Source organism: Syngnathus scovelli, chromosome 3 (assembly GCF_024217435.2).
Source record: "Syngnathus scovelli strain Florida chromosome 3, RoL_Ssco_1.2, whole genome shotgun sequence".
Taxonomy (NCBI): domain Eukaryota; kingdom Metazoa; phylum Chordata; class Actinopteri; order Syngnathiformes; family Syngnathidae; genus Syngnathus; species Syngnathus scovelli.
Window position 1 is genome coordinate 10,814,196 of NC_090849.1, and position 13,169 is coordinate 10,827,364.

A 13,169-nucleotide genomic window follows, 5' to 3' on the forward strand; every position below is an offset into this window, starting at 1 on the left:
GGACAAGCGATACAGATAATGGATGGATGGTTGTGCAGATGTCAAAATCAAAACTCAAGACGGTGTCGTGAAATGGAATATTTATATTTACATGTTGAAGCTTATAGGACACTACTGGGATGACATCCACCATAGCAACATTTCTGTTTATGGTTTCCGGTTCTGTTTAGCGAGTATTTTTCTCACTCCAAAGTCCGCACTTATTAATTTGCGTTGTTATTTTGCTGGGCACAGTTGGATATACATCATCCTTAATTATGACATCTTACCACATGCTCGTTAGGACAAATGAATGTGACCCCTTCCGGACACCATTTACTTCATTTTAATCCTCCCAATATATTGTATACAACATACATCATCAATCAGTATTGGGGATTAGATGTAACATTTTAGTTATAAATTATGACCTCTAGTGGAAGATTGTGACAAGTGCATGTGACATTGTGACCCTTTAGGACCATCCATGACAACTGTCCCTGTCAATCAAAAAACACCTGTCTGCTATCAATTACATTTTAATAACAATAAATAGTCAATTGCTTTTGGGGAAATATGAAATATATTTACATGTTTTTTAGAGCATTTTTTAAAGCAATGAATCCTATTGGATTTCATTACATAATGTATACTTTCTACCCACCTTATATATTTGTTCCCCTATGAATTGCTGGAGTGAAGACTGTACATGTCATAGAACACTGTAATGCAAGGTAAACGGCATAAATACATCACAAGCGAATCATAATTGTAAGTTTCAATGGCGCCTCTAACGGCTAGAGAGTGCAATTTTCAAGTGTTACATATGTAAAAATTCGAGTACAGCACAATGCAACCTAGTGGGTATTTATACGTTTGCAACATAATTTATAGCATAAATGGGAGCTCAAGATCAGGGGATGCTTTGAGAATAATTGTCAATTTGTTTTGTATATGTGAAGCCCTTTGAGATTGCTTGTGATTTAGAGCTATATAAATAAACTTGAGTTGAGTTGACTTGAGTTGACTTGACTTGATTTGACATAACCCTTCTCGTATCTTTTAATCAAAAGGCAGGCAGGCAGAGCTCTCGCATAAGGTGTCAGACTGATAGCAAGTCACTCCCAAGATTCTTTGCGCGACCAATGAGGAACTGGTTGCGAGTTGGTAAACAGTCTCAATTTCGAGTTTGCAGTTTGTCTTTCAGACATTATCTCCAGTACGCATATATATATATATAATGTTTGGATATTAGTGTGCAGTCGTTCGAGTGCGAGCAATACGTATGTATAATGACTTCGAAAAAAGTTCGTTAAGCGTTACTTGTTTTCACATTGAACTGTTCAAAGAGAAACCATACATAGTCTGCGATATTGACGAAAATAAATCGCATTGTCAAACTCCTTCCGCACCCCCTGTTTCGTTTTCTGATTTAGGTCGCATAGATGCATCAGGTTGGCGTTTCTACCGCAGACTCTTCACGAACATCTGATTACTTCCCACTTCGCCACTTCAACACGGCCCAGCGTGAAACCAAAACTACTATATACAGAAAAAGCCAAGTGAGAGCAAACTAGCACGTGGGTGATCAAACATTAACCAGCGATCATGAGTGCAGGAAATGATTTATTTCAGTTGTGCACTGTAGTAGGTTTGATCACTGTTTCAAAGCTGATCCTTACAAGGTAAGTCTTGTGAATAAACATCCATGAAATAGCAACAGTGGAGTTTTTAAATAAAAATAAAACGTAAAGGTAGTGCTAATTGATTTTACTATATTATTATTATTATTATGACATTCACATTTGACAAGATTGCGCAAAGTGTGGCGAAATTTTCACAATTCTATTTTTGTTGTCTCTCAGTGTTCAAGTGTCTCCAGGATGATGATCAATACCTGCTTCTACATATGGTACTTTCTGAGCTTGGGCTTGGGCCTGGCCTGCGTGGTGTGCGTGTGTTTGTGGAACAGCCAGTGGCGTGGTGGTTTCGCCTGGGACGGCTCTTCCCGTCAGTTCAACTGGCACCCGGTGCTGATGGTAACGGGCATGCTGGTGCTGTACGGCAATGGTGAATATGATTTTATTCTTCCCAACTGAGGGCATGCAATGTTTCATTTCTATTTCTTGACTTTCATCTTTAATCAGACAGACTATACAGTGATCCCTCGCTACTTCGCATTTCGTTTATCGCGGCTTCACTACATCGTGGATTTTTTTTCCAAATTAAAAAAAAACATTTAAAAGTCAAAATGAAACTTCTAAATTGAGGAAGCATGTGTCTAACCTTTAGAACAATGTAGTATTGCTCCAAATGTTCGTTTAAATTCTTTTAGAAGTCCGTTTTCGCGTGTTAGCATGATTGCGAATTAGCATCTTTCCCCTAACTCATTAGCCTGCCCAGTACTTCTTGTTGGTGACCGTACTTCGCGGATTTCACTTATCGCAGGTAGTTTTTGGAACCAATTATCCACGATAAATGAGTTATTACTGTATATACATAATAGTCAAGACACATTTCTTTAAGTATCAGGATCAGTTATTTATTCACGCATCTCAGACGCACTACATGTCCAGTGAGTATGCAAGAACGAGGATGTTTTCAGCTGCCAGGACTTATACACAGATCTTGGCAACAAGGAGCCGTGTGTTTATCAGGCTGCAACCTGAGGTGATGACTGTAGATGGCTGGCACAACTGATAACTATGCGAAGGAGATGTGTTGCGCTGTGTGAGGCAGAGTGGTCACAGCAGATACTGACTAGTTTTCTGACAGTCTCGTACGTCTCTGGTCGTAAACAATATCTGAGGAAAATAGGCCGTTTGAGTACATATTGCAAGAAAATGAGACCGCAAAACATAGTTGTGTGGTTATATTTTGTCAGGATGAATGGATTGGACCGGCGGGCTGATGGAATTGGGTGGGATAGATGGATGAATATCATGACAGGAATTCTTCGGGGAACAACCGCACGATTGGCTTACCATCCCTTAGGTTAGAATTGCTCATACTCTCAATATTCAAACAAAACCATTGCAGTGCCCTGAATATAGTATTCTTTTTATGTTTTTCTTTTTTTGGTGAAATGATCACCAGATAACCTTGGGGATAGAAAACAGATATAAAGTCAGACACAAACTGTAGCATTACTGTGAAAAAAGAAAAACAGCTTATCTGATGCTACATTCTGGTTTGTATTATTCAGAGTTCAAAAATCTCCCTTAGGTTATTTATTTTATTTCTGCATTATGTCTCCGATATTGGAAATCTGGTGATTGATTTTAGAGGGAAAAAAATATTGACTCCAATTGGGTTACCATCCACAGCCCGGGGCGGACCACCTTTTCTGAGAACAAGCCTCGTTCAATCATATTGCCATCATGTGCTATTGAAGCTGCGGTTGCACTGAGCCCTGACAGGCAATGGACATTGAAGGTGACTTCTTTAATAGAACCTAAAATGCTCTTCCCTGCAGGAGCTGTGTTGTACCGTTTCCCCCTGAATTGGGGAGCGAATAAACTTCCTCGGAAGCTGCTGCATGCCGCACTGATGCTCATGGCGGTGATACTTTCAGTTATTGGACTTTGTGCTGTTTTTGGCAATCACAATGCCTCAAACATCCCCAATTTATACTCCCTGCACAGCTGGATTGGAATCACCACTACAGCTCTCTTTGCCACACAGGTACAACCCCATGTACCGTATTTTTCACACCACAAGGTTAAAAGGCGCAGACTCAATTGCACGGGCTTTTCGGTTCTTAATCCACACCTAGGGTGCACCACATTATAGGACGCATGCATGACTTACCGTAAACAAAACCCCCCAAAAAACGGGCGAAAGACAGTTAGCTCGGTTGTACTTTATTCTAGTATTTAACCGTGTACTCTACTGTACTCAAAATTCTAGTTAAACTACTGTACTCAACATTCTAGTTAAACGATATTCATCGCAAATCCATCAAAGTCCTCATCTTCTGTATCCAGTTTTGCGCAAGGTCGCCATTAAACGTGACAAGTACCCTCTTGTTACTGTCTTGTTGTTGTCACGTTGCTCTTCGGCAATGATCCCGGCTTTACAGAAAGCTTGAATTGTGCCTCGTAAGCATGTCTCTTTGTCGATGCCATTTTAGAGAGTCCTCATGCTGTTCGTTTTGCACTAACCGATAGTATTTATTCATCAATGGTGGTGGAGGTACGTACTCTGTACGTACTCTGTGTTACGTACAGTCCTCTGATCGTTTTACATATTTTACGTACAGCCTAATGTCCGCTGATCGCTTCATCGGGTCTACATATTACATCCTTGCCCCCACACAACATTTACAGATTTTGGAAGTCGGTCGCTAAGGTGTGGGCCACCTCTGCTAAAGCCGCATTATTACCCCTTAATTGAGTTTTAACTAATTAACAACTTTATGCCGAAAAAAGTACATAAATGTTGACTGGGTTTGTGTGCGTTTCATGGGACAATGACAATGATGTTCTTTTCACAACAGTTTTTTTTTTTTTTTAATCTCTTTGTCAATCCAGTGGGCTGCAGGGATGGCTGTCTTCCTCTTTCCGTGGTGCCCTGGTTCATTGCGTAAACTGCTGAAACCCCAGCATGTCTGGATGGGAGGGAGTCTCATGACTCTTTGCATTGCAGCCTGTATCTCGGGCATTAACGAAAAACTCTTCTTTGTACTGTAAGTACTTTCCTCCAAACTTTGTTGCCCGAATGGTTTGATGGTTATCATGATTATCATATCCAAACCCTTTAATAGGAAAGGAAATACCAATGGGTCTCAGCCGTATTCTCAACTTCCCACCGAGGCCTTGTTAGGAAATTCATTAGGAGTCTTGATCGTAGCTTTTGGCTTAGTTGTCCTCAAGATTTTGTCCACTCATGAGTGGCAGTGGCCAGAAAGCCAGCCAGCAGATCTGACCTACACGGTGAGTCTGACATCACAACTGTTCAAAAATGTGTATAATTTAATGTCAGTGCCAACATATTCATCATCATTTCTCCACAGCCATTGCTCGATGAAGAAAATACGTAATGGAAATTGCAGTCAAAGCCAAATTGGAGAAATCAATGGAACCAAAGAAGACATTTTAAATCAAAAGTTCTGTCTTGGGTGTTTAAATAAGCAACACGTTTATTTTTTTCTGTTCTGTTTCGAGAAATATTTGTGTTTAAATAATAGTGTTTGTAAATCACTTATGACATAATCCCCATTTTGGGATTAATAAAGGTTTATTCTTATGCCTTTCATTTCTTCACGGTCGGTAACAGTGATGCTCAATATCTCTAAATGTTATTTATTTATTTATCATGGCATTTTTTCCCACGAAGAACTAAACAACACATCCAAAGATTAATGGCATTTGTGTTAGAGGATTTTGGGATGACAATAATATTAATTTCCCTAGTTTTACACAAGGTGGCAGCAAATTTTGGTTCAAGCACGCGCACAGAGGTGTTTTGAGTAGTACCCTTCGTCGTACCCTCTTCAACTTACTCAATTATTAGTGTTATTAATTCGCAAATAAATAAATTAATCTATTAACTGCCTACTAAGTCAACAAGTCCTTAAACTTAATGTTCCGCCGTGGCGTCTCTCTCTCTCTCTCTCTCTCTCTCTCTCTCTCTCTCTCTCTCTCTCTCTCTCTCTCTCTCTCTCTCTCTCTCTCTCTCTCTCTCTCTCTCTCTCTCTCTCTCTCTCCACCTGGAGCGGTGGTAATTGCATGTACAATATTGTAATTAAAGCAGTGGTTGGATGGATACATTTTGGTGTACCGAACACCATCAGGTTCATATGTGCATTCACCTAATGCATATATGGGGGTGGTTCGACCGAACCCCTAGGGTTGATCGAACCCAGGTTAAGAACCACTGAATTAAAGTTTTGTTTTCTTTCACCATACTCATCAAATCAGAACACAACCAACTCACGTTATCGTACCTAGTAGTGTAGACACGCACTTTTCTGTTTTTTACAATCGCATCATATGTACTGTCTTCTTTTTTTTCCCGTCAATTAACGTCATCTTACAGAACTTTAATGTATCTGTGGCGTCATGATTAAATTTAGCGTATCTTGAGGCAGCCAATTCAGGCTCAGCTGTTGAAATCAATTTTAGTCCCATTTGCTGCGATAGCGCGTTCGTAGTTTCCGACAGTCTATGAAAGCAGCATTTCTGCTTTCACAGCCGAGGATCATCTGTCTCCGTGCGCGTTTTCACGTCTTGGGCCATCTCCAGTGATGTCATTGTAAAAGTGGGTGTCAGCGGGTGCGAGGATCCTGTCCAAAGCCAGCAGTTCACATCTGGGAGGTGAAGTCCTCTGGAACAAGAGGCTTCTGACTGATTTGTTCACTCAGGGCTTCCCTCTTACCGCTGCCTGCTCAACTTGGACTGGTCGCAGACAAGAAGTAAGTTTACCTGAGTCTTCGAGTAGACATCTCTCTAATGCTGCATTCAAAGGAGACTGTATCCGAAAGTATCTTTAATTTACAGCATCTTAACATCTCTTGAGTTGTTATGGCTCGGGGAAAAAAATGTCAAATGTTGAATAACTGTTTCGAGATGTAACGATTGTCCAGATTACACGTTGAATCAATTACGATCTGATGACTGAAATTAGGACGAATTTACGAATTACGTCTTTGATTATTATTTTTTTTTTATCCACGAATAGTTAAATTATCACATTCTTTTGATTACTTGTGAAAAGTCGTGTTTTAAGGGTTATTCACTTGATATTCATTTGCGAAGACAATATCTATTATACGAATCATTTTTGGCCTTTTGAAGTCAGGTTTAAGTAAAGTTGCGTATTATGGTATTAACAATCACAGTACTAATGCTCAATGATCAACTAACATGATTAAGAAAGCTAACTTTTGACTCTTCTTACGTAAATATCCTTCTAGAATCCGGTGGGATGTACCGTCACATGCATGCATACAGGTGAAAAGCAATGTTTTTTATTTAGGGTGCAAAATATTTCTTAACCATAAAAGAGGGTTTCATGCAAATGCTGCAGTGTGTTCTTCTGATGTTGTTGGTGTCATTTTAGGATTTGAGTTTCAATAATTTGTTGTAACGTGTTTTGTTCTAAAGAGTATACTTTATATACATTGGGAGTTACATGCTTTTTCCCTTAATGTTTCCAACTCATTGGCAGTACAGTCCATCTGTTCATTTTGTAATGTTTCCCACTTGTGCAACCACTGCCACGTTACAATGAGCTAAGGAAAAGCCCCTGCTGGAAGATTTATGTACACATTCTCCTTTAGCAATGCAGCTGGTGAGTTTTAGTCATCTGATTGGTATGTGAAATATGAAGCACTGACGTATTGGTTGTTGTTCTTTAATAGTAATTCTATTGCGTTTTTTTTTTTTTTTTTTTTTTTTTTAGTGCAACTGTTAACTTTTGGTTACGTGAGCATGTGAGTTGGAACGATGTATTATCCTCTTTGGGGTAAAATGTTTTGTTGGGGTGTGCATGTCTGTTGTTTTGCAGCTGCCCATAAAGATAATTCAGTTACTCTCCTGTATATACAAAAACTATAATTCTAGAGTCCAGTTACTTTAGTACCTTGGCGTTAGACAAAACCCACAGACCAGATCAGGCCCTATGCATAACTTCGCTTAACCCAGGGGTTTTCAACTGGTTTTGTCCAAGGGACCACCATTATAAACAAGAAGCAACTCGGGGACCTCTGGTTTGGTGAAATATTATTTTATTTTGCACCGAAGGAGGATAGACCTATACAGGCTATTTATTTGTGTCTGTATTTCAGCTACATTTGACATAATTTGAATGGATAAATGATTCTGAATTGACTTAGGGATTGATCCCACCACCTTCAAGGTTGAAGTCTATCAGTCTATAACCAAGCCAGAAGACACAGAAAAAATAAATTGATGCTGCCACGATCCGTGCTGCCAGGCCCTACTGGGAGCAAAATATAAAAATAAAAACACTTGCTCAAGATCACTTTGATGTGATCACCAGGCTTGAGGATTGAACCCAGTACCTACAAGTTTGGAGACTATCACTCTACGACTGAGCTATGTGAAGAAGTCACTAAGCAGTCAGGAGTCACTGTTAGCGAGAAAAAGGTGATGGCTAGGAACCGGTGAGAAACCCTGAAGGAAGACAGAAAAAGTCAGTTGATTTGTCATAAAATTAGCTGGAATATAAATCAAGTCTAAATAATGAATCAATTTAATTTTAAAAAATGTTACAATCATTTTCCATTTCTAATTCAGCGGACCACCTGCAATATCGCCACAGACCACGAGAGGGCCGCGGACCGCGGGTTGAAAATCCCTGACTTAACCCATGAGAGCTTGCCCCCCAATGATTTTCCCATCATCTGTCTAATTTTACCTATCAACAGTATGAGCACATGGTTTTGCAATTACAGTTCTGAAATTAACTGCGTCGTTTATTATGGTTGATTATGGGCCATAATCGAAACGTCCTCAATGATAGATAGGGTGAAAAGTTTTAAAGCACCTGTGGCTAAAGTCAACCTGTGGCAGGGTTTCTACTTTCTGGACCTGCATTTGACACTTATGGATGTAAACAAGAAGTAGTGTTTAATAGTCTCTTTCAGGTATCACACATAATATTAATGCAACGCGTCTGCATCTTTCATTTCCCAACATCCATCCATCCATCCATCCATCCATCCATCCATCCATCCATCCATCCATCCATCCATCCATCCATCCATCCATCCATCCATCCATCCATCCATCCATCCATCCATCCATCCATCCATCCATCCATCCATCCATCCATCCATCCATCCATCCATCCATCCATCCATCCATCCATCCATCCATCCATCCATCCATCCATCCATCCATCCATCCATCCATCCATCCATCCATCCATCCATCCATCCATCTTCTTCCGCTTATCAGGGGTCGGGTCGCGGGGTCAGCAGCTTTAGGAGGGACTCCCAGACTTCCCTCTCCCCAGCCACTTCATCCAGCTCATCCCGGGGGCTCCCAAGGCGTTCCCAGGCCAGCTGAGAGACATAGTCTCTCCAGCGCGTCCCGGGTCGTCCCCGGGGTCTCCTACCGGTGGGACATGCCCGGAACACCTCCCCAGGGAGGTGTCCAGGAGGCATCCTGATAAGATGCCCGAGCCACCTCATCTGGCTCCTCTCAACGTGGAGGAGTAGCGACTCTACTCCGAGTATCTCCCGGATGACCGAGCTTCTCACCCTATCTCTAAGGGAGAGCCCGGACATCCTGTGGAAAAAACTCATTTCGGCCGCTTGTATCCGGGATCTCGTTCTTTCGGTCACGACCCATAGCTCGTGACCATAGGTGAGGGTAGGAGCGTAAATCGACCGGTAAATTGAGAGCTTTGCCTTTTGGCTCAGCTCTCTCTTCACCACAACGGACTGGTACAGGGTCTGCATTACTGCCGACGCTGCACCGATCCGCCTGTCGATCTCGCGCTCCATCCTCCCCTCACTCGTGAACAAGACTCCAAGATACTTGAACTCCTCCACTTGGGGCAGGATCTCATCCCCGATCCGGAGAGGGCATTCCACCCTTTTCCGATCGAGGACCATGGACTCGGATTTGGAGGTGCTGACCCTCATCCTGACCGCTTCACACTCGGCTGCGAACCGTTCCAGCAAGAGCTGGAGATCACGGCCTGACGAAGCCAACAGCACCACGTCATCTGCAAAAAGGAGAGACGCGATGCTGAGGTCCCCAAACCGGACCCCCTCAACGCCTCGGCTGCGCCTAGAAATTCTGTCCATAAAAATTATGAACAGAATCGATGAAAAAGGGCAGCCTTGGCGGAGTCCAACTCTCACTGGGAACGAATCCGACTTACTGCCGGAAATGCGGACCAGACTCTGGCATCGGTGATGCAGGGACCGAACCGCCCTTATCAGTTGGCTCGGCACCCCGTACTTCCGAAGCACCCTCCACAGAACCTCCTGAGGGACACGGTCGAACGCCTTCTCCAAGTCCACAAAACACATGTGGACTGGTTGGGCGAACTCCCATGCACCCTCGAGGATCCACGGCCAGGACGAAAGCCACACTGCTCCTCCTGAATCCGAGGTTCGACCTTCCGACGGACCCTCTTCTCCAGCACCCCTGAATAGACCTTGCCGGGGAGGCTGAGGAGTGTGAACTCCCCTGTAATTGGAACACACCCTCCGGTCCCCCTTCTTAAAGAGGGGAACCACCACCCCAGTCTGCCAATCCAGAGGTACTGTCCCCGATGTCCACGCAATGTTGTAGAGGCGTGTCAACCATGACAGCCCCACAACATCCAGAGCCTTTAAGAACTCCGGGCGGATCTCATCCACCCCCGGGGCCTTGCCACTGAGGAGTTTTTTAACTACCTCAGTGACTTCGACCCCAGAGATTGGAGAATCTGCCTCAGAGTCTCCAAGCCCTGCTTCCTCAATGGAAGGCGTGTAGGTGGAATTGAGGAGGTCTTCGAAGGATTCTCCCCACCGACTCACGACGTCCCGAGTCGAGGTCAGCAGCACGCCATCCCCACTGTAAACAGTGTTGACGTTGCACTGCTTCCCCCTCCTGAGACGCCAGATGGTGGACCAAAATTTCCTCGAAGCCGTCCGGAAGTCATTCTCCATGGCCTCACCAAACCCCTCCCACGCCCGGGTTTTTGCCTCAGCAACCGCCGAAGCCGCGTTCCGCTTGGCCATCCGGTACCTGTCAGCTGCCTCTGGAGTCCCGCAGGCCAAAACGACCCGATAGGACTCCTTCTTCAGCTTGACGGCATCCCTTACCGCCGATGTCCACCAGCGGGTTCGGGGATTGCTGCCACGACAGGCACCAACAACCTTACGGCCACAGCTCCGGTCGGCCGCCTCAAGAATGGAGGCGCGGAACATGGTCCACTCAGACTCAATGTCCCCCACCTCCCCCGGGACGTGGGAAAAGCTCTGCCGGAGGTGGGAGTTGAAGCTCTTCCTGACAGGAGATTCTGCCAGACGTTCCCAGCAGACCCTCACAGAGTGTTTGGGTCTGCCAGGTCGGACCGGCATCTTCCCCCACCATCGGAGCCAACCCACCACCAGGTGGTGATCAGTTGACAGCTCCGCCCCTCTCTTCACCCGAGTGTTCAAAACATGCGGCCGCAAATCCGATGACACGACTACAAAGTCGATCATCGAACTGCGGCCTAGGGTGTCCTGGTGCCAAGTGCACACATGTTCATTATTGAAAATCCGTGTCGAGCACAGAAGTCCAATAATAGAACACCGCTCGTGTTCAGATCGGGGGCGCCGTTCCTCCCAATCATGCCCTTCCAGGTCTCACTGTCATTGCCCACGTGAGCATTGAAGTCACCCAGTAGAACGATGGAGTCCCCAGTCGGAGCGCTCTCCAGCACTTCCTCCAGGGACCCCAAGAATGGTGGGTACTCTGAGCTGCCGTTTGGTGCATAGACACAAACAACAGTCAGGACCCGTCCCCCCACCCGAAGGCGGAGGGATGCTACCCTCTCGTTCACCAGGGTGAACCCCAATGTGCAGGTGCCCAGCCGGGGGACAATAAGTATACCCACACCTGCTCAACGCCTCTCACCGTGGGCAACTCCAGAGTGGAAGAGAGTCCAGCCCCTCTCGAGAGGGCTTGTACCAGAACCTAAACTGTGCGTGGAGGCTAGTCCGACTATATCCAATCTGAATTTTTCTGCCTCGCACACCAGCTCGGGCTCCTTTCCAGCCAGAGAGGTGACATTCCATGTCCTAAGAGCCAGCTTCTGCAGCCGGGGATCAGACCGCCAAGGTCCCTGCCTTTGGCTGCCGCCCAGCTCACATTGCACCCAACCCCTTTGGCCCCTCCCACAGGTGGTGAGCCCATGGGAAGGGGGACCCACGTTTCCTTTTCGGGCTGTGCCCGGCCGGGCCCCATGGGCGAAGGCCCGGCCACCAGACGCTCGCCCTCGAGCCCCGCCTCCAGGCCTGGCTCCAGAGGGAGGCCCCGGTGACCCACGTCCGGGCGAGGGAAAACAAAGTCCATTTATTATAATCATCATAAGGGGCTTCTGTGAGCCGTGCTTTGTCTGGCCCCTCACCTAGGACCCGTTTGCCATGGGTGACCCTACCAGGGACATGAAGCCCCCGACAACATGGCTCCTAGGATCATAGGGGCACACAAACCCCTCCACCACGATAAGGTGACGGCTCACGGAGGGGTCATTTCCCAACAAATTTTCTAAAAAAATAAGTACACTGCTGATTACAACCGTGACTTATGAATTTTTCCATCCATCCATTTCTATACTGCTTGTCCCCACAGGGGTCGCTGGCGTGCTGAAACCTATCCCAGTTTTTTTTTATTTGTAGCTACGGTAGCGTTTACTTGCGCCGCAAACATTTTGATTGATTAAATGATGTCAAGGGCAGAAGACTTGTCCATACATACATAACACGTAACAAAAAAAAAATTCCCTTACAATATTTATGAACACATCTTGTAAACAAGCACTGCAGTCAAGTTAACCAGTAAGCAAATGCTAGTGTTAGCGAGTAGCTAACAATTGCATATAACACATTGTGTTCTCCAAGAATAATACAGCACCTTCGAGGCAATTCATCAGATAGAACAACTCCAAATACACCCACAAGAAGTGAAAACACAGCACACAGCTCTAAAATCAGTAGAAAGACTGACGCTAATGCTATGAAAACAAGTGCATCATAGACAATAGGCAATGCTATGAAAGTGAAATACAGTTTATTATTTTGTGTCATCTCAAGCTTACCGCTTTACTGTGCCCATCGTTTCCATAGATTGAAGGAACTGGACCATCAACGAAACAAAGTCTTTCGGCGAATCCTTCGCTATACTGACAAAAGATTTCTGAAACACCCGTCCTTGAACAAAAAGGATTTTGCCCACAGATGTGGGAACACTGCTTGAAAAATTAAATTTGACCAGGCACTTCTTTGAGGTTCTGATGCTGGGGGACGGTGCTATGAGTTGTGTGGATTGATGCAACCAACAACAGAACATTTTGATCTCTCCACTTCAGCATCCTTGAGTTGTTTGGACTACAAAAGTCTCTCCGAGTAATTAAAATGGCTGATTTGTGAAACGTTTGGCCTCACCAAATATCTTGTTTGGTACTACCGCCCCAACGGATGTGATGTAATCGATAAAAATACGCAATAGAAAACTGAG

At 44.6% G+C, this 13,169-nt stretch overlaps 2 protein-coding genes across 12 annotated transcripts in view; both read left to right on the forward strand.

The window, feature by feature from the left end:
* The first annotated feature begins 1,086 nt into the window (after positions 1 to 1,086).
* cyb561a3a (cytochrome b561 family, member A3a) lies at positions 1,087 to 5,226 on the forward strand. Of its 11 annotated transcripts, none has more exons than XM_049716531.1 (8): positions 1,093 to 1,198; positions 1,416 to 1,541; positions 1,628 to 1,664; positions 1,845 to 2,049; positions 3,455 to 3,663; positions 4,512 to 4,666; positions 4,745 to 4,913; positions 4,994 to 5,226. In XM_049716531.1, the coding sequence occupies exons 1-8, from the start codon at positions 1,125 to 1,127 to the stop codon at positions 5,018 to 5,020; spliced, it is 1,002 nt and encodes a 333-aa protein (XP_049572488.1). In that variant the 5' UTR covers positions 1,093 to 1,124; the 3' UTR covers positions 5,021 to 5,226. The 11 variants fall into 11 exon arrangements, with proteins under 11 accessions (XP_049572492.1, XP_049572488.1, XP_049572489.1 ...); XM_068650112.1 differs by adding an exon at positions 2,864 to 2,973 and having other exon boundaries at positions 1,108 to 1,541; XM_068650110.1 differs by adding an exon at positions 2,864 to 2,973 and having other exon boundaries at positions 1,113 to 1,262; positions 1,416 to 1,664.
* Positions 5,227 to 6,141: 915 nt separating this feature from the next.
* Positions 6,142 to 13,169, forward strand: part of loxl2b (lysyl oxidase-like 2b) — a 41,158-nt gene continuing 34,130 nt past the window's right edge. Inside the window, exon 1 of the mRNA XM_049764245.2 lies at positions 6,142 to 6,394. The gene's annotated coding sequence lies outside the window, so the exon portion shown is untranslated. The remainder of the gene's footprint in view (positions 6,395 to 13,169) is intronic.

Excerpts from the sequence above, each read along its gene's own strand:
- cyb561a3a (XM_049716531.1), top strand. The coding sequence starts at position 1,125 with ATGAGGAACTGGTTGCGAGTTGGTAAACAGTCTCAATTTCGAGTTTGC. Across the intron at positions 1,665-1,844 it reads TCAAAGCTGATCCTTACAAG|TGTTCAAGTGTCTCCAGGAT; the intron begins GTAAGTCTTGTG and ends GTTGTCTCTCAG. Across the intron at positions 3,664-4,511 it reads CAGCTCTCTTTGCCACACAG|TGGGCTGCAGGGATGGCTGT; the intron begins GTACAACCCCAT and ends TTGTCAATCCAG.